This window comes from Gossypium raimondii, chromosome 6 (genome assembly GCF_025698545.1).
Source record: "Gossypium raimondii isolate GPD5lz chromosome 6, ASM2569854v1, whole genome shotgun sequence".
Taxonomy (NCBI): domain Eukaryota; kingdom Viridiplantae; phylum Streptophyta; class Magnoliopsida; order Malvales; family Malvaceae; genus Gossypium; species Gossypium raimondii.
The window spans coordinates 8,480,244-8,505,578 of NC_068570.1; the positions used below are offsets into that span (position 1 = coordinate 8,480,244).

At 34.8% G+C, this 25,335-nt stretch overlaps 1 protein-coding gene across 3 annotated transcripts; it reads left to right on the forward strand.

Annotated features, from left to right (window-relative positions):
* Nucleotides 1-20,996: 20,996 nt before the first annotated feature.
* LOC105773512 (protein SLENDER RICE1-LIKE 1) lies at nucleotides 20,997-25,121 on the forward strand. 3 transcript variants are annotated; one of them, XM_052632770.1, is made up of 3 exons: nucleotides 20,997-21,351; nucleotides 21,502-22,201; nucleotides 23,402-25,121. In XM_052632770.1, the coding sequence occupies exon 3, from the start codon at nucleotides 23,554-23,556 to the stop codon at nucleotides 24,985-24,987; it is 1,434 nt and encodes a 477-aa protein (XP_052488730.1). In that variant the 5' UTR covers nucleotides 20,997-21,351; nucleotides 21,502-22,201; nucleotides 23,402-23,553; the 3' UTR covers nucleotides 24,988-25,121. The 3 variants fall into 3 exon arrangements, with proteins under 3 accessions (XP_052488730.1, XP_052488729.1, XP_012450942.1); XM_052632769.1 differs by having other exon boundaries at nucleotides 20,997-22,201; XM_012595488.2 differs by lacking the exons at nucleotides 20,997-21,351; nucleotides 21,502-22,201 and having other exon boundaries at nucleotides 23,063-25,121.
* The last annotated feature ends 214 nt before the right edge of the window (nucleotides 25,122-25,335 follow it).

Consider the following 25,335-nt stretch of genomic DNA (forward strand, 5'->3'; position numbering starts at 1 on the left):
TTTAAAAGATCATAAAGGAAAAATGGTCAATTAGAAGAGAGAGAACTCTAGAAGGCAATGATGATATTAGAGATATTTTGATGATATTTTATAATTATTTAATTAGATAAATATTATTTAATTAATATTTTAATGAGATATTTTATTATTTTATTTAGTATATAAGGAAAGAAAGATGAAGAATTTTCATCATCTTTCCATGCATCCACGTGAGAAGAGAAAAGAAGAAAGAAATTTTTCTTTCTTTATAATTTGGTCCTTTACCAAAAATTCACCATTTTCACTTAGAAATCAAAAGAATTTTCATAGCTACCAAGAGAGAAAAATAATAAGGAGATTATGGGGAGCTAAAATAACAAGTTAGATTCAAGAAATAGAAGCTTGAAGAGAGACAAAATCAAGTTAAATATTGAAATCAATAGGACAAGGTAAGAACATCAAGATTTCAATATATTTTTGAGTTTGATATTATTGAAAAAGTATGAAAATGATGTTAAAGTAGAGTTTTATTATATAAGGTTCTATGTTCTTGATATGTTAGTGAAGGAAATAAGAGGAAGTGATGGGAAATATTATAGAGAAATGAAAGGAAGGTGTTATAAATTTTGTTATCAACATTCTACACTAAAATAGTTTTGGACAGCAGCAGTAGTTTCATTTTGAAAATTCACCAAAATTGTATAAATTGAATTAGAGGTTAATTAAAGTATTAAATTAAATAATATTGAGTCTAGTTTTACATAGAAGAAACGTTGTAATCAAAAGAATTTCATATTATAAGATATATGAATTTTTGTGAGATAGGGTCAGATTGATTTTGGGTTCCCCTGTTCTGACTTTGGAAAATCATCAAAAATTGCAAAAAAAAAATAATTAGGGGTTTAAATTTATATTTTTAAATTCATAATGAGTCTATTTTCAAGTGAAACAAACGGAAACATCATCCAAATCCCGTACTAAGAGATAATTAATTTTTAGTAAGGAAAGGTCAAAATTGTCAAACAGCAGAATAGGGATAAATTTGAAGATTTTACTGTACTTATTGGCTAAACTATAAATTCTAAAAATTTTATGGTAGAAAGATATTTGAGTCTAGTTTCAAAAACATCAATCAGATCTTAATTTAGAATTCTTTAGCTCAAGATATAAATAATTTAGTGACTATGACTCAAGTGGACTGATTTGATATGAACATATAAGTAAATAGTGGAATTATAGATAATATTACATATATGCATGTTATATACATTAAGGATGTGGAATGGAGAGGAGGAAGAAAATATATATATGATTATTCAACTAGCGTGGGTTTTCATTAAAATGACTAATTTGCATGTTTTAGGCTTAGGGACTAAATTGAATAAAAGTAAAATTTTAGAGGCAATTTAGTAAAATGTCAAAATGACAAAATTGCATGAAATGAATTTTTTATTGTCTAAATTAATATATTGAAAGAAATCATTAATATCAAGTGGGTTTAGAGCATTAATTTTGTTGTATGATGATATTATAAAGTGATTTTATTAAATATTAATGTTAGGATCAAATTGTGAAAATGGTTAAAATATTATGGTTTGGTATTAAATTTTGTTTTATTAAGTGTTGTATGATAGCCTAGAATATTTTGATAAATTATTAATTGAGAAAATTTTGTTGATTTGATAGATTAACTAGTTAAGGGACTAAATTGTAAAAGTTGTAAAAGTTAGGGTAATTGTGTAAATTAAAAATTGAAAGGTATAAATTGTGAAATTAATTGGAACTGAAATATATGCTAATGAATGAGTAATTATATATTTTAGATCAAGATTTCGTAGATACTTGTGAAAAAGGAAAAATAGCAGAATAGTCCTTGAACTCCTGTAATTATTACAATTCAATTTAGGTAAGTTCGTATGGTTAAAGTTTAATAATTATATTGAATTTACGAATGATGTTACATATTTAATATATTGTTGAAAATGGAATATTGTTAAATTATTATGTATTTAGCATATTGTTAAAAAAATTAAATATTGTTAAATTATAAATTGAAATGAATAACTGGTTAAAGTGGAACGCGGGATTGAGTACAATCATTCTATGGCAAAGGATGAATTGACGGCAAATTACGCAAGTAAACCGAGGTTCATCATTTGTTATGAACTTTTGTGTTTACTTTCCGTTTAGCTTTCACGAGCTTCTGTTAACTCATATGAGTTTCAGTTTAACCCTTATGGATTTCCGTTCAGCTCTTTTGAGCTTCAGTTTAACCCTAATGGGTTTTCGTTTAGCTCTTTTGAGCTTCAGTTTAACCCTTATGGGTTTCCATTCAGCTCTTACGAGCTTCCGCTCAACCCTTATGGGTTTCTGTTTAGCACTTATGTGCTTCTGTGTAGCCTTCGGGCTTCTGAATATGATGTAATCATATTCGTAAGTCGTTCCCCGATTTGGTAAGATCTGATAAGTGACATATGAAATTAATTTTTGAAAACTTAAGGTTATTATTGATGTTGATCTGAAATAAGTGTATTCATCGATTGAAGTCGTGATGAGTAATAAACTCATGTGTGATTTGTTGATAAAATAAGTTTACCAATGTTGAATTTATATGAAATATGTTCAAGTATGCTAACAAACGTTGTTGTTGATGCTTATACAAGTGCCAAGCTACTGGTTAAATGGTAATATGTTTATTTATATGATGCGTTGAAAGGGTAAGTGCTCAAATGAAAATATACTTGTGCTCAGGAAAGAGTGGTAAGTTTTAAGTTATGCAATTTCTTATAAAATAAGTTATACTATGATTAATTCGAAAAAGGTTTATGTTTAAATACACAAGCTTGTAGCTATGTTGAATGATATGCTTATGACTGGTGTGTTATGTATATGGAATGAGTGTGTGAAGTAAAGAAACGCAAATGAAAATAAATAAATTTTGGAAGGGTTAAAGTTGTTTAAAATCCTACCATGCTAGGAATAATATGTATAAGTGATACTGTAGATTTGTTCATTTGGTGAGTTGTTAAATATAACTTCATGAGTATTATGGTATCAATATTAGATTATTCTTGATATGTATAAATTTCATATTTGAAAAGAAGTATTATGATTAAAGTTTATACGAGCTTATTAAGCATTCATTGCTTATGTATTTGTTTTCCTTTACTTTTCAGATTATCAGAAGCTCGATTGGGTTGGAAGCTTGTCAGAGTTGTATCACACTATCTATTGAATCTATCGGTACTTTCGGATGTTTTGATTTTGGTTATAATGGCATGTATAGATTGACATAGAATTGGGTGAGAAATATGGTTTGTAAAATGACTTATTTTCGTCCACACAGTAGAGACACGGGCATGTGTCTCAACCGTGTATGACACACGGCCGTGTGTCCTATGTATCTTATATTTGCTCTAAACAGAATGCTCACACGACCTAGCACACAGGCTTGTGACTTGGCCGTGTGATCCAAGTCAGTATACTTACACGAGCACAGACACGGGCTGAGACACGACCGTGTGTTCCTATTTCGAAGACTCACACGGACTAAGACACGGGCGTGCCTCCAAACCATGTGACCCTACAATGTTGAAAATTTTAAAATATTTTCGAAAATTTTTTGAGTTTTCGACTTAGTCCCTATTTGTTTCTAATGCATAATTTGGGTTTCGAAGGCTCGTTTAAGTGACAATATATATGATTTTAATTAGTTTCTAATATGAATACAAGATGAATTGAAATGTCAGATAATTAATTCGTAAACTCTGATAATGCTCCATAATCCTGTTTCGGCAACGGATTCAAGTTAAGGGTGTTACAATTGAAGTTGGGCCTTAGTTTTTTGACAAACCCAGAGGCTTTGTGGGTGCGGGTTTTGTGTGTGAAGTATGGAATTAAGGATGGCCTACCCCTCATTATCTCTCGCACCAATTGCTTTTTTTCTCTAGAGAGCTCTTTCTAAAATATGGCCTTTGCTTAGAGAAAACATTTTTGGGTCAACGGGAGATGGTAATACCATTAGATGTTGGAGGGATAATTGGATTTCGGAGGTTGGACCCTTGATTAGTTTAATCCCTGCTAATTCTAACACTGCTATGGATTGCTGTCTTAAGGAGATGATTATAGAAGAGGGAATTTGGAATCTCTATTTATTTTGGGTTTGATTACCAGAAGATTTAATTGGATGTATTACTAGCATCCCACTTTCTCATCTTTTAGCAGGCCTTGACAGATTTGCTTGGATGGGAACCTCATCAGAATGTTTCTCTATTAAAAGTGCTTATCGTAAAATTAAAGAGAGGTCATGGAATCCTAGAGAGGATGCTTAAAAATTGCCATAGAAGGTTAGGGGTCCTCAAAGGGTTCGAATTTTCCTCTGGCCGACTCTTAAACAGAGGTTGCTTACTCGAGAAGAGTGGCTAAGGCATGGTGTGAGTAGTGACGCAAGATGTTCAATCTGTGGCCATGGAATAGAGGATGTTCTTCATGCTATAAGGGATTGTGATGCTGCGAAGAAGGTATGGTACCGAATCATTCCACCTCATAAACTAACTACTTTCTTTTCAGGTAATTTGCAGGAGTGGCTTGAGTCCAATTTGGAAAGCCGTCTTAATATCGACTGGAGGAATGTTGATTGGCCGTGTTTCTTTGGCATTGTTGCTTGGCGAATTTTGGAAAAACTGAAATATATGCTCTTTTCAAAGAATGTCGTAGAGTATAGAGGAGATTTTCAAAGGTGCATATCGTTGGGCTAAACAATACATTTCTACTCGCAAGGGAGGGAGATCTTTGAAACATGCATCGAGGGAGGAAATGGTGGAAACAGAAAGGTGGATTCGTATACGGTCTAATGGAATTTTTAAAATCAACACAAGTTCTGCTTCGGCAGGTGGAGTTTTGAGAGACCAAAATAGTGAATGGATCCTTGGTTTCAATTGCAAACTGGGGATATGTTATGTTTTTTAAGCTGAATTGTGGGGCATTCTTGATGGTGCGATATTGGCACAAGGAAGTCTTCATGATAAAATCTGGATATAGACCAATAATATGGAAGTTATTAGGGCTATCAAGGAGTCCTTATTGAAGGGGTCAAATTCTGCGTTAATCAGGCACATTATACAACTCTTACAGAAAGAGAAGAACTACTCCATAGATTATGTTCCTAGAGAAGATAACATGGAAGCTGATCAAATCACCAAGTTAGCTTTTGATAAAGAGGAAGACTAACAGTTATATGTAGTTTCTCCTTTAATTTCTTTATAGTTATTTGTAATGTTTCCTTTTTCTCACGGAAAAAAAATTTGTATCATTAACTCGTACATGACGAGTTTCCATTTCTAATTACAAATATTTTATATAATGAATATTTTATTTTAAAGGTTTTAATAATAAATCTTTTATTTTTATATAATGGTCAAAATTACAATGTGTTATAAAATTATAATATCATATTTTATTTTTAAAGGTTTAAATAATGAATATTTTATTTTAACAATATATTATAAAATGCTTGCTTAAATAATAACTCTAAAATTGATATAGTTTCTATTTAAGATATTAAGTAATAAAAAATTAATTTAATTTCAGATTTAGATTTAGATTTAGATTTTTCTTATATCAAATATATCATTTTATATAATAAAATTATATACAGATATTATAGCAAAATTATAGCATTATAAAATGATATGTTAATGCGATAATTAATGCACGGTTAAGTTGTTGAATACTATTATGATGTTTTTGAATTATTAAGTTAATTGATTCTAAATCATTAAATTATTTTTAATATTAGAAATATTTATTAAAAATATTTGTAACATATATATACTGTTACTTCTACAATTTCTTAAAACTAAAAGTTGGTATCATTGAAAATATATATTTGCAATTATTTATGATTTTGTAAATTTTGATTGTAAGGTTTACTCTTCCTGTATTTTTGAAAAAATAACTTACCATGATTGACCAAAATAAATATAACTATTTCCACAAATGTTTTTTTTCTAAGAAACGTGTAAATAATATTTTCTTAAATTGCCACATAAGAATTCTCAAATCTTTCAAGGAATATCATAATTAGGGGCTATTATGTTCCCATAACGGGCCTAAAAATATCAAAGGGAGGAACTGAACTTGCAAACTATATTGGTTTTAATTATTAGGAATTAGTGCAACATTAATATATGCAGGGTCATTAAAATCTAGACTAACCAAAGTATGAGGACATTGCTTGAGACTCTGGTGGAACTCACCATTTAGCCATCAAGTGAAATTTTTTGAATTGGTTGAGTTGATAGTAACTCGATTTAAAATCTTTTTGAATCAAGTCGAGTGAAATTAAATCGAGTAGAATAAATTTATTCGAGCTAAAGTTTTTTTTTTAAAAATAATTTATCGAAAAATAAATAGTAGGATAAACTTAATTTGATAAATTACTTGTTTAAAGCCCCAAATTTTTTTGTTTTGAACTTTTAAAAAAAACATATATATATATATATATATATTAACATTTTTTATATAATTTCAAGGTTTTTAAATAATTTTATATCATTTTTATTTTTTTGAATTTACATATATATAATTATTTTTATAAAATTTTGGGAAAAATTATATTTAGAGAGACTGAGTTACTAATTTTGAAACTATAAAGGACTTAATAGGGATTTGATTAATTTGAAATTCAAATAGTTTTTCTTAACGCATTTTTATTTCATTGCTTCACCAAATTAGTAGAGACGAGTTTAGCAAAAAAACTTAAAGAAAAGAAAGTCGAAAGACGCCTCTCCTTTTCTTAAAGTAGTTGAAGTTGCTTCTGCTTTAGATTTAGATTTAGATTTAGAACAGGTTCAAATCTCCTCCTTCTTTTTGTTTATTTTTTTAAAGTCCTTTTTTATGGACCTTGAAATGGGAAGATTTTTGCAATTATCTTTTGTTTCCACATTGTCCTTTCTGCATTGAAGCTGAAGAGTTATGGATTTGAATATACTTGATTTTTTCTTTTTCCTATTTGAATTGTTGAATGTGAATGCTTCAATTTTTATTTTGAGATATTGTTGTGGTTTAAGGCAAAAAAATAACAAGAAATTTAAAGGTAGAAGCTGTTTTGATCTAAACATTTTCAGACTCAACTATTTGATTGGAGGAGGATCCATCACGTAGAGCTACCTTAGAGCAGACGCTACATGCAGAAGTAGTTAGAGGTCTTCTATTTTTTAAGTGTTGACACCATTCTTTTGATGGAAAACGGGGTCGACTTGGGTTTGAAAAATGAAAACAAAAACGGGAGTCGCCACCAATCCTTTTTTGATAAGGTGTGATCGGATCACCTTGAAAAGTGGTTGTTTTTAATAAACGATTTAATTTTATTAAAACAACGATTTTGGTCCACGAAATTCAAAAAAATGGGTTCGAGTCGATTACATACGAGGAAGGATTAGCACCCTCGATCGCCCAAAATTGGTACCTAGTTGATTACTTAATGTCTTAGTGTCAAAAACTGAAAACTTTAAAGAAATTTAAAATACGATCCTTGTATTAAAATGTTGAAAATTTTGGGAAAAGATGGTACATTCCACGTTAATCGAGAAAGAAAGCATCATATCCGATAAGTTAGGACACAATGTCTCTAATTCTCGTACGCGAATGAATGTAAAAAAATTACTTATTTAAAAGATGTTTAACTATCTCGAATTTAAAAAAAGGGGATCAAGTCCAGTAAGTTAGGACTCGATCTTTTCTTAATTTCCGAGATCATTTAAAATTTTGGTTAAAAAAACTCGCGCATTTAGATTTATCGTGAAAATCGAAACCCAGTAAGTTAGGGTACGACCTTCTCGAGTCTAAACATGAAATTTTGTTTATTCAAAAATCATAATTTATACATTGAATGAAAAATAATTTAACGCGTAATAGTAGAAATAAAACACGATGTTAATGCTCGTAACAAAACAATAATGAATTCGATAATGTAAGTACGAGTAACAACAAATAAAAGATAAATAAATAAAAAACGAATTAAACATGCAAAAGAATAAGCAAATAAACTATTCGAATGAAAGTGGGCATAAATAAATAAAAAAAAGTAAACACCACGCGAAATAACGAAACCATAAAAGAAAAAAATATATAAATACATGTATATATATATTTTAGAATTATGAAAACATAGAAAATATTTAAAAATATGTATACGTATATCTATGTGTAATAAAATACGTAGAAATAGATATAGGTATGTGTAAGTATGAAAATGAAATATAAAAATATATTTATAATAACTTTAAAATGTATGTGTATATGAATTAGGAAAGTGTATATATTCACACACAAAAAATAAATAAATAAAATATGTACACATATATATTATAAAAAGTATGCGTTTGTATATGTAAATATATAACAAGAATTTTAAAATTAAAAGAGTATAATAATAATAATAATAATAATATGAAATTTGTTAGGAAAATAAACAAAATAGCAAAAAGACTAAATTAAACATTAAAACAAGATTCAGGGCTCAAAACGCAAATAAACAAAAGCGGGGGGACTACTCTGAACATTCATAAAACATGGAGGGACCAGTAAAGGAAATTTCCCTTCCATTAAAATGACGTAGTTCGGGTAAGGATTAAATTGAAAACGTAAAAAATTTCCGGGTAAAATTCAAAAGATTAAAAGAACCTAATTTTAAAAGCATTAAAAAGAGGAAGGGCTAAACGTGCAATTAGCCCTTCCGTCAAAAACACGCGGATCCCCCTGGAGCGGGTCGGGTCGGCCAACGGGTCAGGTCAAAACGGCGCCGTTTTGGTGCCTGAGAAGGCTGCCCCAAAACGACGTCGTTTTGGAAGCCTATTTAAACTAATTTTTTTTCAAAATTTTCATTCTTCCCTTCTTCTCCAGAAAAAAACCAAAAAATTTCTCTCAAGTCTCTCTCCCTTCCTCCGACCAGAGCCAGAAAGCCGTGAGCAGGCGCCACGTCGTTGTTGCATGGCCACCAGACACGGTGGTAGAAAAAAATCAAAAGAAGGTATTTTTTTTGCTTTTTTTTACGTTATATATATAGTTTTTAAATATAAAAGAAAAATAAAAATAAAGAAATACGAACAGTTACGAAAAAAAAAAAAATAAAGAGAAAAGTAAAAATAAAAAAGGAAAATAGAACTTGTACCAAAAAGGTTTCTTGAATCTGTTTTTTTTTTTGTTTTTATTTCCCTTGCTAATGTGTTTTTTCCTTACAAAAATCGGAAGAGAAAAAAAACAACCCCCTTGTTACAAAGGTTTCAATCGGTTTGTATACCGATTTCAAAAAAAAAAACAAAAGTTCCCCCTCCTTTGATTCGGCTTTTTTTTTTTATAGCCAATGTTACAAAATTTTTTTCTCTACTGCTTGCACTGTTTTTGTCTCTACTTTGCGTGTTCTTTCATCTTGTAGAGAGTCAGAGGGCAGGTGAAGGAGTTGGTGACGTGGCAGAGGAAGTGCAAGCGTGACGAACGGCGAGACCAGCAAGCTGCGGCACTAGGCTAGGCTAGGGTTTCAATTTTCTGAAACCCTAGTTTAAAATTTGGGTCTGATTTGGGTATTGGGCCTGGTTGGGCTTGGATTGTGTTGTTTGGGTTAGGCTAGTAAATTAGGGCTGTAAAAATTTGGGTTTTGGGCCAGGCAAAAATGGGCTTGTACAGCTGCCCCTCTTTGCTCGTTGTCGTGTAACGATAACATAGCAAAGACTAAGAAAGCCCAATTTTGCCTGGTCTCGCCGAGTCTTGACTTCTTCTAGTGCTTCTTTTCTTCAAATAGCCTCCTTCCAATCCACTGTGTCCTGTTGCTTCGATCCACTACACTGCGCTTTAGGGAAATAAGACTTGATGCGATCTGCTCCACTACTGCTTAGGGAGATAAGATCTGGTTTCTTTTGTCTGCTCCACTACTGCTTAGGGAGATAATACTTGATGCGATCTGTGGTTTTAATCCGCTCCGCTGTAACTTCAGGGAGATAGGATAGTGTCTTCGATCTGCTCCGCTGTAACCTCAGGGGGATAAGATCTGAAATTCTTCGGTCTACTCTACTGTAACCTCAGGGAGATAAGACCTGGTGCGATCTGCTCTACTGTAACTTCAGAGAGATAAGATCCTTTATTTTAAACCGTTCCACTGTAACTTCAGGGAGATAGGATTATGTCTTCAATCTGCTCCGCTGTAACCTCAGGGAGATAAGATCTGAAAGTCTTCGGTCTACTCCACTGTAACCTCAGGGAGATAAGACCTGGTGCGATCTGCTCTACTGTAACTTCAGAGAGATAAGATCCTGTCTTCGATCTGCTCCGCTGTAACCTCAGGGAGATAAGATCTGAAAGTCTTCGGTCTACTCCACTGTAACCTCAGGGAGATAAGACCTGGTGCGATCTGCTCTCTCAGTAACCCGAGAGATAAGATCCTTTATTTTAATCCGCTCCTTTGTAACTCGGGAGATAAGATTATGTCTTCAATCGCTCACTGTAACCTCGGGGAGATAAGATCGAAAGTCTTGGTCTACTCCATTGTAACCTCGGGAGATAAGACTGATGCGATCTACTCTCTGTAACTTCGGAGAGATAAGATCCTCTTCGATCTACTCAGCTGTAACCTCGGGAGATAAGATCGAAAGTCTTGATCTACTCTCTGTAACCTCGGGGAGATAAGACACAGTGCGATCCGCTTCATCAGTAACTTTAGAGAGATAAGATCCTATCTTGATCGCTCATTGTAACCTCAGGGAGATAAGATCTGAAAGTCTTCGGTCTACTCCACTGTAACCTCAGGGAGATAAGACCTGGTGCGATCTGCTCTACTGTAACTTCAGAGAGATAAGATCCTTTATTTTAAACCGTTCCACTATAATCTCAGGGAGATAGGATTACTAACTTCAATCTACTCCGCTGTAATCTCAGGGAGATAAGATCTGAAATTCTTCAGCCAGCTCCACTACAACCGAGAGAGGTAAGGTTCGTCTTCGACCTGCTTCGCTGTCAATGCAAGAAGGCAAGATCTGTTGTCTTCAACCAGCTCCATCACAAATGAGGGAGGCAAGGTTTGTGTCTTCGACCTGCTTCGCTGTCAATGCAAGAAGGCAAGATCTTTTGTCTTCAACCAGCTCCACTGCAACCAATGAAGGCAAGGCTTTGTTTTCGATCTGCTTCGCTGTTAACACAGGAAGGCAAGATCTGCTTCTTTAACCAGCTCCACTGCAACCAATGAAGGCAAGGCTTTGTTTTCGATCTGCTTCGCTGTTAACGCAGGAAGGCAAGATCTGCTTCTTTAACCAGCTCCACTGTAACCAATGAAGGCAAGGCTTTGTTTTCGATCTGCTTCGCTGTTAACGCAGGAAGGCAAGATCTGCTATCTTCAACCAGCTCCACTGTAACCGATGGAGGCAAGGATTTGTTTTCGATCTGCTTCACTGTTAACGCAGGAAGGCAAGATCTGATGTCTTCATTGATCTGTTCTCTGGGGAACATGACCTGTATGTTCTATTTTATGAACCTAATTGTGCCTAGTGATTAGGATGACATGATCAAAACGAATCAAATGCTCCTAACTAGATGTGTATGAATGACATGCAAAATGTCATGAAAATGATTCCTTAATGCTTAGGTTACCATCACACAAAAGCTTATTAAGGCTTTATCACTAACGTGCTACACCGCCTTTTTGCTCGGCGAGCATATCCAAAGAAACACTTAATTTGATTGCCCCCCACTGTGAACATCAAAGTTCAATCCACTGGGACATAAAATTTGCACTATCAATCTCCCACTGTAACCCAAGGGTAGAAAGATACGACTTTTTTCAATCTTCTCCTATCGTAATTTAAGGATACAGAATGTGAAGCTCTTTGGTCCTTTACCCCATTCGCAAGGTGTCATACCAAATGCTCATGCACAATTGCAAAATTTTCTTCTCCGAGAAAACCTTTCCTTATCACTCGGTGATCCTTGCTTGTTTGTTCATTGAAGTTTTGTCACCAACACGACATCTTGTCATTTTGTTCAATCAATGTTTGGACAACAAAATCTGAAAGGATAGTCTTCCTTATTAGATATTTCACCCTTTAAACTTGGTGTTTTCTAAATAATAGTCCTGTTTCAGGTTCCTATATTATTTAGAAACTTCTAGAGTAATATGCAAAACTTCCATTGTGAAAGTGTTATTAGTCCATTAATCATTATTCTAATGCAACATGCTTGCAAAGAGAACATAACGATAGATAAAATAGAATTGATTTGAGAGCATAGCTCGAAATGAATGAATTATCAAGGGTAGCAAGAATAAAAGAGGAATTGATTGGAACACGCATCTTGAAAAAGAATGAAGTATTCCAAGAACAACAACAAATTCAATATATAAATAGTATGAAGGTTAGGTGCCTCGGATATCATGACTTGAACTTCTCTGTACAAACTTTCTGAAGACTTTCCTGAGTTTCCTGAGTTTGATATGTGTTTAGGAGATCTACAGGACTCTGTCGATGCCCCAAGATATCGCATTACCCTTTCAGGTATAGCAAGATCACCACATGCCCCTAATCTGATCACTTCATGCCCCATTTTGATCAATATTTGAGCCGTCTTTCGGGTTTTCAACTCAAATCCCCTTTGGCCTAAGGTGCCCTTTGCGGGTTTTCCCCTTAGCTTCTCCATTTTTACTTTTTCATTTTTTCATTTTTTTATTTTATTTTTTTTGACTCAAAGTGCCCTTTGCAGGTTTTCACCTTGGTCCTTCTTTCTTCTGGATCCGAGTTTATAGGATTGGCAATCTCACTCAGGATCAGTGCTCCTCTGAAAATGGTCTTCTTTACAACATAGGGACATTCTTGGTTTGTCACTCATTTCCCTTTAGAATCCTTTCGTTAAGGAAGAATCTTTTTCAACATCCGGCCCTCTCGTGGAATTCTCTGAGACGAGCCTATTTATTATGGGCTCATATTATTTATTTATGGTATATCCGACCCTGATGAATAGCCTTTTAACCCTTTTCTTAGGGCCAACTGATCGCGATTGGATCCCTCCAACAAGCAATGAGGGGATTTTAATAGGTAGAACTACCTCAATCATGTAAACCAAAAAAGAGAGTTGTTGCCCCAGTACCGATGTTCGACAAACAATGAGGGCAAATGGTAATTTCTCACGTCAATCATTGTAAGTCTCAGTCATTTTCCTTCAATTTTCGATGTTCAACTCTAGGAACTTTAGTGACGAATCGTGGTGTCCACTTTTGAGTTAATTTGAGACCTCAGCTATTGTGCTATTGTTTAAGCTCAATGCATTCTCCAATACCCTCTTCTCTGAAATTCTGTATCAGTATACGATGACTTTGGCTCATGAAGTAGCCTCTCAAAAAAATGAAGCAATGTCCATTAGAAGTCTTCGATAATGGTGATGTCCATGCCCCATTTTGCTCAAAATTTGAGTCGCCATTTTTTGGTTTTCAACTCAAATCCACCTTTGGTCAAGGCGCCCTTTGCGGGTTTTCGCCCTGACCTCTCCTTTTTCTTTTTTTCTTTTTCTCCTATTTTTGACTTTGATTTTTTTTTGATGATTTTTTTTTTGAATTTTTTTTTTGAGTCTGAACTCATGAGATCAGGCAAGTCCTGGTCATGTTTTTCGACCAGAATCAATGTTATTCTAAAGTCTTCCACTTTCATCTTGTATGTGAAAAATCTTCTTTGGTACCAAATTTCTTTCATAGAGCCCTTTTGGGACGCAACTACGACAGAAAACTTTGGATCTTCCTCTTTAATCCGGTCAAAATCCAACAACATCCTGAAGGGATGAAAACTCGACTTCAAATGGGCAAAGCTATGCTGACTCAACGAGAGAGGCATTGCCCCGGCAAAGAATTGCATCGTTCGCACTGTAAATTTCTGATATTGTGCTGTTGTGCAGGTTTTATTACAAGAATCGAGGCATACCCTGGTATGATCATACAAAGACATCTTTGAACTCTAGAGGTAACTCAACAAGGTCTTGCTTCGCCTCTGTGGTCAGGTCAATTCTAGTCTTCACCAAGCTCACAATTTCTAATGATTCCTTAAGAGGTAGGATCTGTTTATCCTTTTGTTCTACCATCCTCAACAAGTCTGGGGATATGCTACAATCTATGTCATCTTCAAAGTCGTGAGATCCCTCAAACACATGTCTCGCTCAAAAGGAGATTTTAAGTCTGTAGCAGTGTCATTCATGTCGTTGATATCCAAGGACCTATTGTAGGTACAAAAGAATATACAAAGAATATATGAAGTTATGTACAATATGATTATGAATGCAAAATTGATTTGGAAGAAAATCTAAAAGAATAAAATTTGGAAGAAAATCGAAAAGAATCAAAGAATCAAAGATATTTATTTGTAAAGAATAAAAGAATATTGGCTAAAAAAAAGATCGAAATAATGATGTTCAGACATGAGCCTATTTCACAAAAGAGTTCTTGTTGCCTCTAGGCTGAAAGCAACAAGTGTGTTCTGAATATTACTCTAGGTAGGCTACAAAGATTTTTTCTGCAGTCCGATTATTTAGAACACTCCTAAGTTTATAAGGGTGAATATATAATAAGGTCCATTTTCAGTTGTCTTCATGTATGACATTGATATGAACATTTTTTAACCCCTTCACAAAACTCTATCTTGCTAGACCTTAGCTTACCGCTCTTGTATTTGCAGTTGTAGTTGGTCTTGCTTCCCCTTTCGGAATCGTTCAAGTTTTTTAATCTTTGGTCCATGCTTTTTTTTATTCAGGTACCATAACGATGCTAAGTCGATAGACTTTTTTCGGTTTCCAGGTTAACTGAAATAATTTTTCCTAATTAAGGTCACTTCGGGAAAATCTAATCCATATGATGCAATGTAATGCAAATGCATGCAATGAATGCAAAAAGAGACGTTGATTCTTGGTTCAATTATTTTTAGAACAACTTTTCTAGAAAACAAATCTCTTTACATAAAGCGGATATACGTACGACCTTGCCCTTATATTCCAAGACAACGATCCTTTTCTTCATTCGCGCGTTAGATGAATCTCACGAACTCTTCAAAAGGGACTTCTCTTCTATCTCTATTTTGCTTGATCCGGGCCAAAACTCGTTGCTCACTTATCCTCGTGATGCTCATTGGCTTTTCTTTAAGAAAGTTCGGCGACTCTCGAATAATCTTTATCACCTTGAATCCTCGGGCAACGGAGCAATAGTTGTGTTGTCCTCTATCATCTTTCTCTTGTTGTGTTTTCTCGGAACATATTCGGGCAACCGTATTATTTTCCACTTTATCAAAAGACCCATTTCCTTATGACAAGCTCTTTATTTAACAACCGAACCTGAATCAACACCTCTTTATGATAAAAATGCAATGCAATCATCAAAAAAGGAAAATAGGTTAGTACAAAGCAAAAGCAAACAAGAATAAATAGAACCCCTATTCGGGTGAATATTAGGGGTTCGAAGTGGTTCTACCTAGGGTGGGCTCCTAAGGTTCACTACATGAGGTTTGGTTCTAGAGTAAGGGTACCGGAACCAGCAGATTCCTCAATCCTCACCCATTATAGGCTCATACGGACCGAGTTCGGTTCAGGGGAATACATTTCCCTATGGCTGCACGGAGATGAAAATCTCACGAAGACATAGGTACGGATGTATCCTGAAAGCGATCCACTATCCTGCACGGAGGTGAAAACCTCACGAAGGAGTAGCTTCTCGCTCCCACTTAAAAGGTGTGACCAACGGTCATGCAATGCAATGTGCAGAGATATATAAAAATTTAAAATACAAAACATAATATAGTAAAACAAATGAAATGCAATGAGAGGATCGTATATTTAAACCAAATTTTTAACTTTCGACAAAAAGACAAGAAATAATCAACTCGTGGCTTGACTCTCTTATTTAAATCCCCAGTGGAGTCGCCAAGCTGTTGACACCATTTTTTTGATGGAAAACGAGGTCGACTTGGGTTTGAAAAATGAAAACAAAAACGGGAGTCGCCACCAATCCTTTTTTGATAAGGTGTGATCGGATCACCTTGAAAAGTGGTTGTTTTTAATAAACAATTTAATTTTATTAAAACAACGATTTTGGTCCACGAAATTCAAAAAATGGGTTCGGAGTCGATTACATACGAGGAAGGATTAGCACCTCGATCGCCCAAAATTGGTACCTAGTTGATTACTTAATGTCTTAGTGTCAAAAACTGAAAACTTTAAAGAAATTTAAAATACGATCCTTGTATTAAAATGTTGAAAATTTTGGGAAAGATGGTACATTCCACGTTAATCGAGAAAGAAAGCATCATATCCGATAAGTTAGGACACAATGTCTCTAATTCTCGATCTGCGAATGAATGTAAAAAATACTTATTTAAAAGATGTTTAACTATCTCGAATTTAAAAAGAGGATCAAGTCCAGTAAGTTAGGACTCGATCTTTTCTTAATTTTCGAGATCATTTAAAACTTTGGTTAAAAAAAACTCGCGTATTTAGATTTATTGTGAAAATCGAAACCCAGTAAGTTAGGGTACGACCTTCTCGAGTCTAAACATGAAATTTTGTTTATTCAAAAATCATAATTTATACATTGAATGAAAAATAATTTAACGCGTAATAGTAGAAATAAAACACGATGTTAATGCTAAGTAACAAAACAATAATGAATTCGATAATGTAAGTACGAGTAACAACAAATAAAAGATAAATAAATAAAAACGAATTAAACATGCAAAAGAATAAGCAAATAAACTATTCGAATGAAAGTGGGCATAAATAAATAAAAAAAAAGTAAACACCACGCTAAATAACGAAACCATAAAAGAAAAAAAATATAAATACATGTATATATATATATATTTTAGAATTATGAAAACATAGAAAATATTTAAAAATATGTATACGTATATCTATGTGTAATAAAATACGTAGAAATAGATATAGGTATGTGTAAGTATGAAAAATGAAATATAAAAATATATTTATAATAACTTTAAAATGTATGTGTATATGAATTAGGAAAGTGTATATATTCACACACAAAAATAAATAAATAAAATATGTACACATATATATTATAAAAAGTATGCGTTTGTATATGTAAATATATAACAAGAATTTTAAAATTAAAAGAGTATAATAATAATAATAATAATAATAATAATAATAATGATAATAATAATAATATGAAATTTGTTAGGAAAATAAACAAAATAGCAAAAGACTAAATTAAACATTAAAACAAGATTCGTGGCTCAAACGCAAATAAACAAAAGCGGGGACTACTCGAACATTCATAAAACATGGAGGGACCAAGAAGGAAATTTCCTTCCATTAAAATGACGTAGTTCGGTAAGGATTAAATTGAAAAGCATAAAAATTTCGGGTAAAATTCAAAAGATTAAAAGAACCTAATTTTAAAAGCATTAAAAGAGGAAGGGCTAAACGTGCAATTAGCCCTTCCGTCAAAAACTGTGGATCCCCGGAGCGGGTCGGGTCGACCAATCGGGTCAGTCAAAAGCAGCTGCTTTTGGTGCTCGAGAAGGCGCCCCAAAACGACGTCGTTTGGAAGCCTATTTAAACTAATTTTTTCAAAATTTTCATTCTTCCCTTCTTCTCCAGAAAAAAACCAAAAAATTTCTCTCAAGTCTCTCTCCTTCCTCCAGGCCAGAGCCGTAAAGCCGTGACAGGGCCTCCACGTCGCCATGCCAACAAATCAAAAGAAGGTATTTTTTTGCTTTTTTACGTTATATATATAGTTTTAAATATAAAAGAAAAATAAAATAAAGAAATACTGAACGATTCTGAAAAAAAGAAAAAAATAAAAGAAAAGTAAAAATAAAAAGGAAAATAGAACTTGTACCAAAAGGTTTCTTGAATCTTTTTTTTTTGTTTTATTTCCTTGCTAATGTGTTTTTCCTTACAAAATCGGAAGAGAAAAAAACAACCCCCATTACAAAGGTTTCAATCGGTTTGTATACCGATTTCAAAAAAAACAAAAGTTCCCCCTCCTTTGATTCGGCTTCTTTTTTTTTATAGCCAATGTTACAAAATTTTTTTCTCTACTGCTTGCACTGTTTTTGTCTCTACTTTGCGTGTTCTTTCATCTTGCAGAGAGTCGAGGAGGGTGAAGGAGTTGGTGGCGTGGCGGAGGAAGTGCAAAGGATTTAACAGGCGAGACCAAAGAAGTCTGCGGCACTAGGCTAGGCTAGGGTTTCAATTTTCTGAAACCCTAGTTTAAAATTTGGGTCTGATTTGGGTATTGGGCCTGGTTGGGCTTGGATTGTGTTGTTTGGGTTAGGCTAGTAAATTAGGGCTGTAAAAATTTGGGTTTTGGGCCAGGCAAAAATGGGCTTGTACATTAAGCATGCAAGTTTTAAGACGCAAAGTCGTCTGAAACTCGAAAGCTTAAAGATAAGACACAATAGAGAAATTGAAGAATTGAGACATGAGATTGTTGTACTAGAAATTGAGTTTGGTTGTAACACCCCTAATCTCTTTCTATCGCCAGATTAGGGTCACACGTATTACTAACCAATTCTAAACATTTAATTCCATAATCATATCCTATATAATTTAATAACGATCTATTCTATTTCATTCAAAATCACAATAAAATTCACGTTTTAAACACGAGTTTTCGGTACTCTAGAAATAACCTAAGAACAAACATGGGCTAATTTGAAACAATTCAGAAAGTTTAGGTCCATTTTAAAAATACCTAAAAACAGGGGGCACACAACCATGTGAAATGCCCTAGACCATGTAGCTCCCGACGTTGGGACACACGGCCATGTCCCAGCCGATGTAACTCACTGACTTGAGACACATGGCCGTGTTGCAGGCCGTGTGTCAACCCGTGTGGAAACTACACCTATACTATTTTTTCAACATGCTCAGGGCACCCACTCGTGTGAATGCCGTGTGTCTCACACGGCCGTGTGACAGACCGTGTCTCAGGCCATGTGCACCTAAATGTACCTTAAAACTCAAGTTTACCAAATTGTGATTACTTGGACCCTAAGCAATCATTTCACCAGCAATTTAACCTATTCAAAACACGATTAAGCATGCTCAAAACAAGCCAAAACAACCATCCTAAGTGCCTAACCAATGTACCATCATTGGTACCACATTATATATCATCAAACACACAAGCAAAGCAATAAACCATTCAAACTTCTATTCATACCATATTTGTCATAATTTAACTAACTTTTCACTTAAGTTACCAATTTGAAGCTAAGCATATATCAAACATTAGGCTAACCTATCTTACCAACATTACCTCAACTAGAACTATATATATATACAAGTAGTCACCATTTCACTTTAAGCCAAAATAACCTTACATTTACAAACCAACTATCAACCAAAGACTTCCTAAACATATGCCATTGCAAAATTAAACATCACAACATTTGAGCCCGAGATTTGTTGTTGGATGCTGAGTTGACGAGAAGTTGAAAAGTACCTAACCTGCGCACAGAAAACAAAACCCTACGTTGAGTATAACATAGTGGTATTTCTATAATCCGAACAATATAAATTTGATATAAGTAATTAAAATGTAAAAATGCAACAAGTAAAGATATGTACATGTGTTTCAAATTAATAATATAAATTTGCTCATTCCTTATTCACATCTACTAAAATTCCACATGTTCAATCACATATCAACGGCATTTCATGTAGCATTTGTTAATCTTAACTCATGCAATAGCATGATTCAACTCTTTAATCAATATTTGATTTCATTTCCAAATTCACATCTCATTTCATCATTTCATATTTCATTTCTCATCTTTACCATATCAATATCAAACACATAAATTTAATTATTCAATTTCCCCTATTAACACGACTTAGACTCGGACAGATACACGGATCCAACCAACACACCAGTTTGGCACCCAGTTCTTCATCGAATAAATCCGAAGTAATATCTGCACCTAGTGCTATATAAGTTGACACTCAGTGTCTCATCGGTTAAACCGAAGCAAATTGGCACCTAGTGCCTCATTGACTCGAGGTCGAAGAAATTCCTAAAATCTTCCTATCCTATGGCATGCCATCTATATCCGACTTAGCCCAAAACAGTTAATAGGGTTCCATTTCATTACAAGTACATCCAATGTCCAATTCTCATATATGCACATTATCACATTTAAACATATATTCAATTCAATCTTCATATAATCAATACATTCATAATATACCAAATCAATCCATTTCAATCAACTATGAATTCAATTCAATCTCAAAGTACAAAAGTACTTACCTCAAATGCTTACCATATGCAACAATTCAAAATGCAATAATTTAGAACTTAGTTCGAATTATAGAAATACAAATTGTGAATTCCGAGCTATTTGACATCGATTTTATCCTTCCCCTTTTTACTCGAGTATTCTGGTACGACGTTAGCTACGGAATAAGACAATTAAAATACATTAATATTACACAATCCAATTTCACATTGAATTTTTAACTTTTACACTATAATTGCTTAAACTTCAATTTAATCCCTAAACCGAGACAAATTTTAATATCCATATTTAACCTCAAATTTTTATACTAATTTCACTCTAAGCTAAAATTAGCTCTCTATTTTCAATCTACCCCATAATTTTAAAATTTCACAATTTAGTCTTTATTGCTCAAAATTAACATTTGACTTCACAATTTAGTCATTTTCACATCTAACTTAAAAATCTATCAAATTAATTCCTAAAACTTTAACTACTCAACAATGGTAACATCTAAAATATTAAGCAGTACTCAAAATTGCAATATAAGTCGAGTAGCTCTAAGAAATTCTAAAAACATAAAAATTACAAAAATAGAAACTAAATTGACTAACTGATTGAAGTTTGAGCCCGTGAAATTTTAGTGAGTACACCGAAATTGCGAGTGATAGTGAAACGAGTAAGTGGAACCTAAGTCTATGGGCCCACAGATAAAGGTTTATCGAAAATGAATAAGTCCACAAGGGCTGCCTTTGGAGAACGACCCGCCCAGAAGTAGAGGGGATTATGGTTTGAAGATCACAAAAGACTGAAACAGGGCAAACTAGTAGCTTAAGGCTAGACGAAAGGTATAAGTCTGCTAGGACGATAAGGCACCTGCGCAGTCGGCATCCAATATATATAGAACTACAGGTTGATGAAGTTGTGTGACAGATCAGAGTCAGAATCCGAAATCTAGGGGATCGTAAGGAAAGTCAGTAATGGGTAATGAATTTCTCGTTCAAGAGGATGGGTAAATGTGAGACTACTATCGTAAAGAACAAGCTCACACTTGAGATAGAGAATAAGTCCGCCATGGGTCAGTTGAGAAAAAGAGGGCAAGACAGAGATTATGCTGGTACAAATTGCGATAAACAGATGATTAAACAGGGAGTTGATGACTCTGCTTTACATTTTGTTTCTTGAAAACTATGAAATATTGCTATTGTACTGCTTCACAGAATCTCACTATGTTAATTTGAACTTATGAAATTATACGTTTTCACAGGGTAAAGGGTTTTGACTCGAAAATGGAGTGGAGGGACCAAGCAGACACTGCTAGTCATGGGAAGGGCATGGATGTCGTTTAGGATATAGAGGGGCTCTCATTTAAAGGCCACGCCTTGGGGGTTTAGTCGAAGTCATTAAAAAAATAGATTTAAATTCAATGTTTTAAATAAGATTGTAAGACAGTATCTTTTAGATGTTGTGTAGGACAATATAGTTTAAGGTGTAAATGAAATGTTTGAGAAAGTAAAAAGATTTGTTTTAGAAATATCATCAAGTCATTCGGGTCTTTGTATCATCTGGTACTCGGACCTAGTGATCGGGTCGGGCCTAGGGTGTTAGAAGAACTGAAACATGAGATTGTTGCACTAGAAATCGAGTTTGGTAAGACAAAATCAAAGCTATATGAACTAGAGATAAGAAGGATGCGGATGGTGGAAGCTTTGAATTTTTTCTATCATCTCCACCATGAAGAGAAGACACACAAAGTGAGCACCGGTGAATTTGATTTTCAACTTTGAGAACTCATCCACCATCACAAGGTCTACCGTGTAAGAAATAATAAGAAGCTGAAATGGTTTCAAAAGATTAAGATGTATTGTTCCTCCATTGATGAATGGAAGGAGTTGTTGGTAGAACTCGTGAAAAGTGTCGAAGAAACTAGCACGATGTTGCGTCCTCAAGAGGATTGATTTTTCAAAGTAAGTATAGTATAATGCACTCTTTTAACTTCTCATCTGAAATATTATGACATCTTTGTTAACATCTTGCTAAATGCCAAGTATTTCTTTATATTTGGAGTCGAATGGCGACTCTCCTTTTCTCAAAGTAGTCTGCTTTAGATTTAGATTTAGAACAGGTTCAAATCTCTTGTTTTCTGTTTATTTTTGAAAGTAGTTTTTTATGGACCTAGAAATGGGAAGAGTTTTGAAGTTATCTTTGGTTTGGATATTGTTCTTCCTAATTCCTATATTAAAGCTGAAGAGTTGCAATTTTGTTTTTAATTTATTGGTGTGGTTTAGGGCAGAAAACAAGAAGAAATTTAGAGTTAAAAGTGATTGTGATCTAAGCATTACCATTATTAAATAATTTTTGTGATGAATATTTTTACTCTTTCTTCTTCAACAAAAGATGGTCCTAACTAGTGTCTGCAATTCTTGCTGTTAGCGGTAGATGATCAGAACTCAACCCCCCCGATTTTGTCATCTCTCTCGCTTAACTCCTTCCTTTTTCCTTTTAATTTTTAATAAGTTGGCTTTTAATCCCAATGTATCTGGCATTGATAGGAAGTTATTTTCAAATTTTGCTTTTTCCTACTATTTAAGTTCTGGTTTCTTCAAAGTTCATTTCCAATTTCTAGCTTTTGATTTTGATTTCTCTACAACTCTAAACAGAATGAATAAAAATGAACAATAACCAAGAGAAGTACCGAGACGGTACAAACATTTTAACTCTATTTTGCGTAATTTATGTTGTTGTTGCACTCTCCTGGAACTGTAAAGTCAGTTTAGGTGTGTAAAAGATATGTGCAAGATGAGTAACGCAATTGGTGTAAGTCTAAAATGAGATTGGGATAAAAAAGTTCTCCTCTCCATGTTTTTAGCATCTACAAATATAAACGATTCGACCAAGTTTCTGCAATTTAATTTTATTTATTTGAAAACTTTTACTCACTAAATTTCTATTTTAATGAAAAATGAGGAAAGAGAAAGTATCTAAAAAGATGGATACACTGCTCATTTCGTCTACTCTCTCACTTTCTCTTTTTCATCCATTTCCTACTCACTCTGTCCCCCCCAACTTTGGGCCATGCTAGATCTGCCCCTTCTTTCAATATTTGAAAACCAAGAAGCTAATTTTAATTTGAATCATGTTGCGGTACGACTCCACCTCGTCATCAGCGGGAAGTAGCAGTGGCAGCTTATCATCCTCCTCCTCCTCCTCCAAGCCACCGCAGCAAGATATTGATGGACTGCTCGCCGGTGCTGGTTATAAAGTCCGGTCGTCGGAGCTACGACAAGTAGCTCAGCGACTGGAACGACTCGAAACCGCCATGGGTAATTCGCCTGCAGATTTCTCTCAACTTGCCTCCGATGCTATACTCTATAACCCTTCTGATCTGGCCTGCTGGGTCGACTCGCTGCTAACTGAGTTCGCTGAGCCTCCTCCCACTTGCTCCTCCGACTTCATCGTGGATCCTGTAAACAATCAAACGGTGGTAAACAGCGCGTGGACCGCCGCCGAACCTCATACACCGCAGGTGCACCAGAATATTACTTACGACGAGCAACAGAGTTTGGATAATCAGTTGACGGTTGTCACGGCCATGGAAGAAGATTCGGGTATAAGGCTGGTCCACATGTTGATGACTTGTGCTGAGTGCGTCCAAAGTGGAGATCTCTCATTGGCTACTTCATTGATCGACGACATGCAAGGGTTACTGACTCATGTCAACACCGTTTGCGGTATCGGTAAAGTTGCCGGACATTTTATCGACGCTTTAAGCCGACGTATTTTCCAAGGAATGGGCGGTGGCTCTGTCAACGGTGGTTCGGCTTTTGAGAACGAGATTTTGTATCATCATTTTTACGAAGCTTGTCCATACTTGAAATTTGCTCACTTCACGGCCAATCAGGCGATCCTCGAAGCTTTCGACGGTCACGATTGCGTACACGTGGTGGATTTCAATTTGATGCACGGCCTACAATGGCCAGCTTTGATACAAGCCCTGGCTTTACGTCCTGGCGGACCTCCTTTGCTCCGTTTGACTGGCATTGGACCGCCGTCACCAGATGGCCGTGACTCACTTCGCGAGATCGGTTTACGACTCGCTGAGTTGGCTCGGTCCGTCAACGTTCGCTTTGCCTTCCGTGGAGTCGCGGCTTCCAGGCTGGAAGACGTTAAGCCTTGGATGCTTCAGGTGAATCCAAAAGAAGCGGTGGCAGTTAACTCCATCATGCAGCTTCACCGTTTACTCGGATGCGAACAGACCCGGGATTCTCCTATCGACACCGTGTTGAGCTGGATCCGGGGCTTAAACCCGAAAATTATGACAGTGGTGGAACAAGAAGCAAACCACAATCAGCCCGGTTTTCTGGACCGGTTCACGGAAGCTCTTTATTATTATTCAACGATGTTCGATTCTTTAGAAGCTTGCAGGATTCAGCCGGAAAAAGCTTTAGCCGAGATATACATTCAGAGGGAAATAGGGAACGTAGTGAGCTGTGAAGGGTCGGCTCGAGTGGAAAGGCACGAGCCATTGGCTAAATGGAGGAGACGGCTGAGTGGAGCCGGGTTTAGGGCATTGCGCTTGGGGTCCAACGCGTTTAAACAGGCTAGCATGTTACTCACATTGTTCTCGGCGGAAGGGTATTCAGTGGAAGAAAATGAAGGGTGCTTGAGTCTTGGTTGGCATAGCAGCCCTCTCATCGCGGCTTCGGCTTGGCAAGCCGTGCCAGCGTGGGATAATCATATGTCATCTTCATAGTAGGGGCAGGGTAATAGTAACTAAGATCTTGCTGTAAATCCAGAGTAATTTGGTTATCTTTTGAAATTTTTATCTTTTTTACCTTTCAATGCATTTCACCAAACCATTTTCTATAAAATTTTATTTCAGGAGAATCTGTTCGTAGCTATTTAGGAATCATTTTCTCGATCTATCTTTAAATTGGGTAATGCAAGTAGTAGCAATGTATTCGGTTTTCGGTTGCATTATTTTAGTAATAAATCAGAATAATTATTTTTCCGATGTAAATTTTGATCCATATCGATTACATCGGTTGATATAATGGATTAATTTAATTTTTATCTATAAATTTTTTATTAATCGAATTTA

Excerpts from the sequence above, each read along its gene's own strand:
- LOC105773512 (XM_012595488.2), top strand. The coding sequence starts at position 23,371 with ATGTTGCGGTACGACTCCACCTCGTCATCAGCGGGAAGTAGCAGTGGC.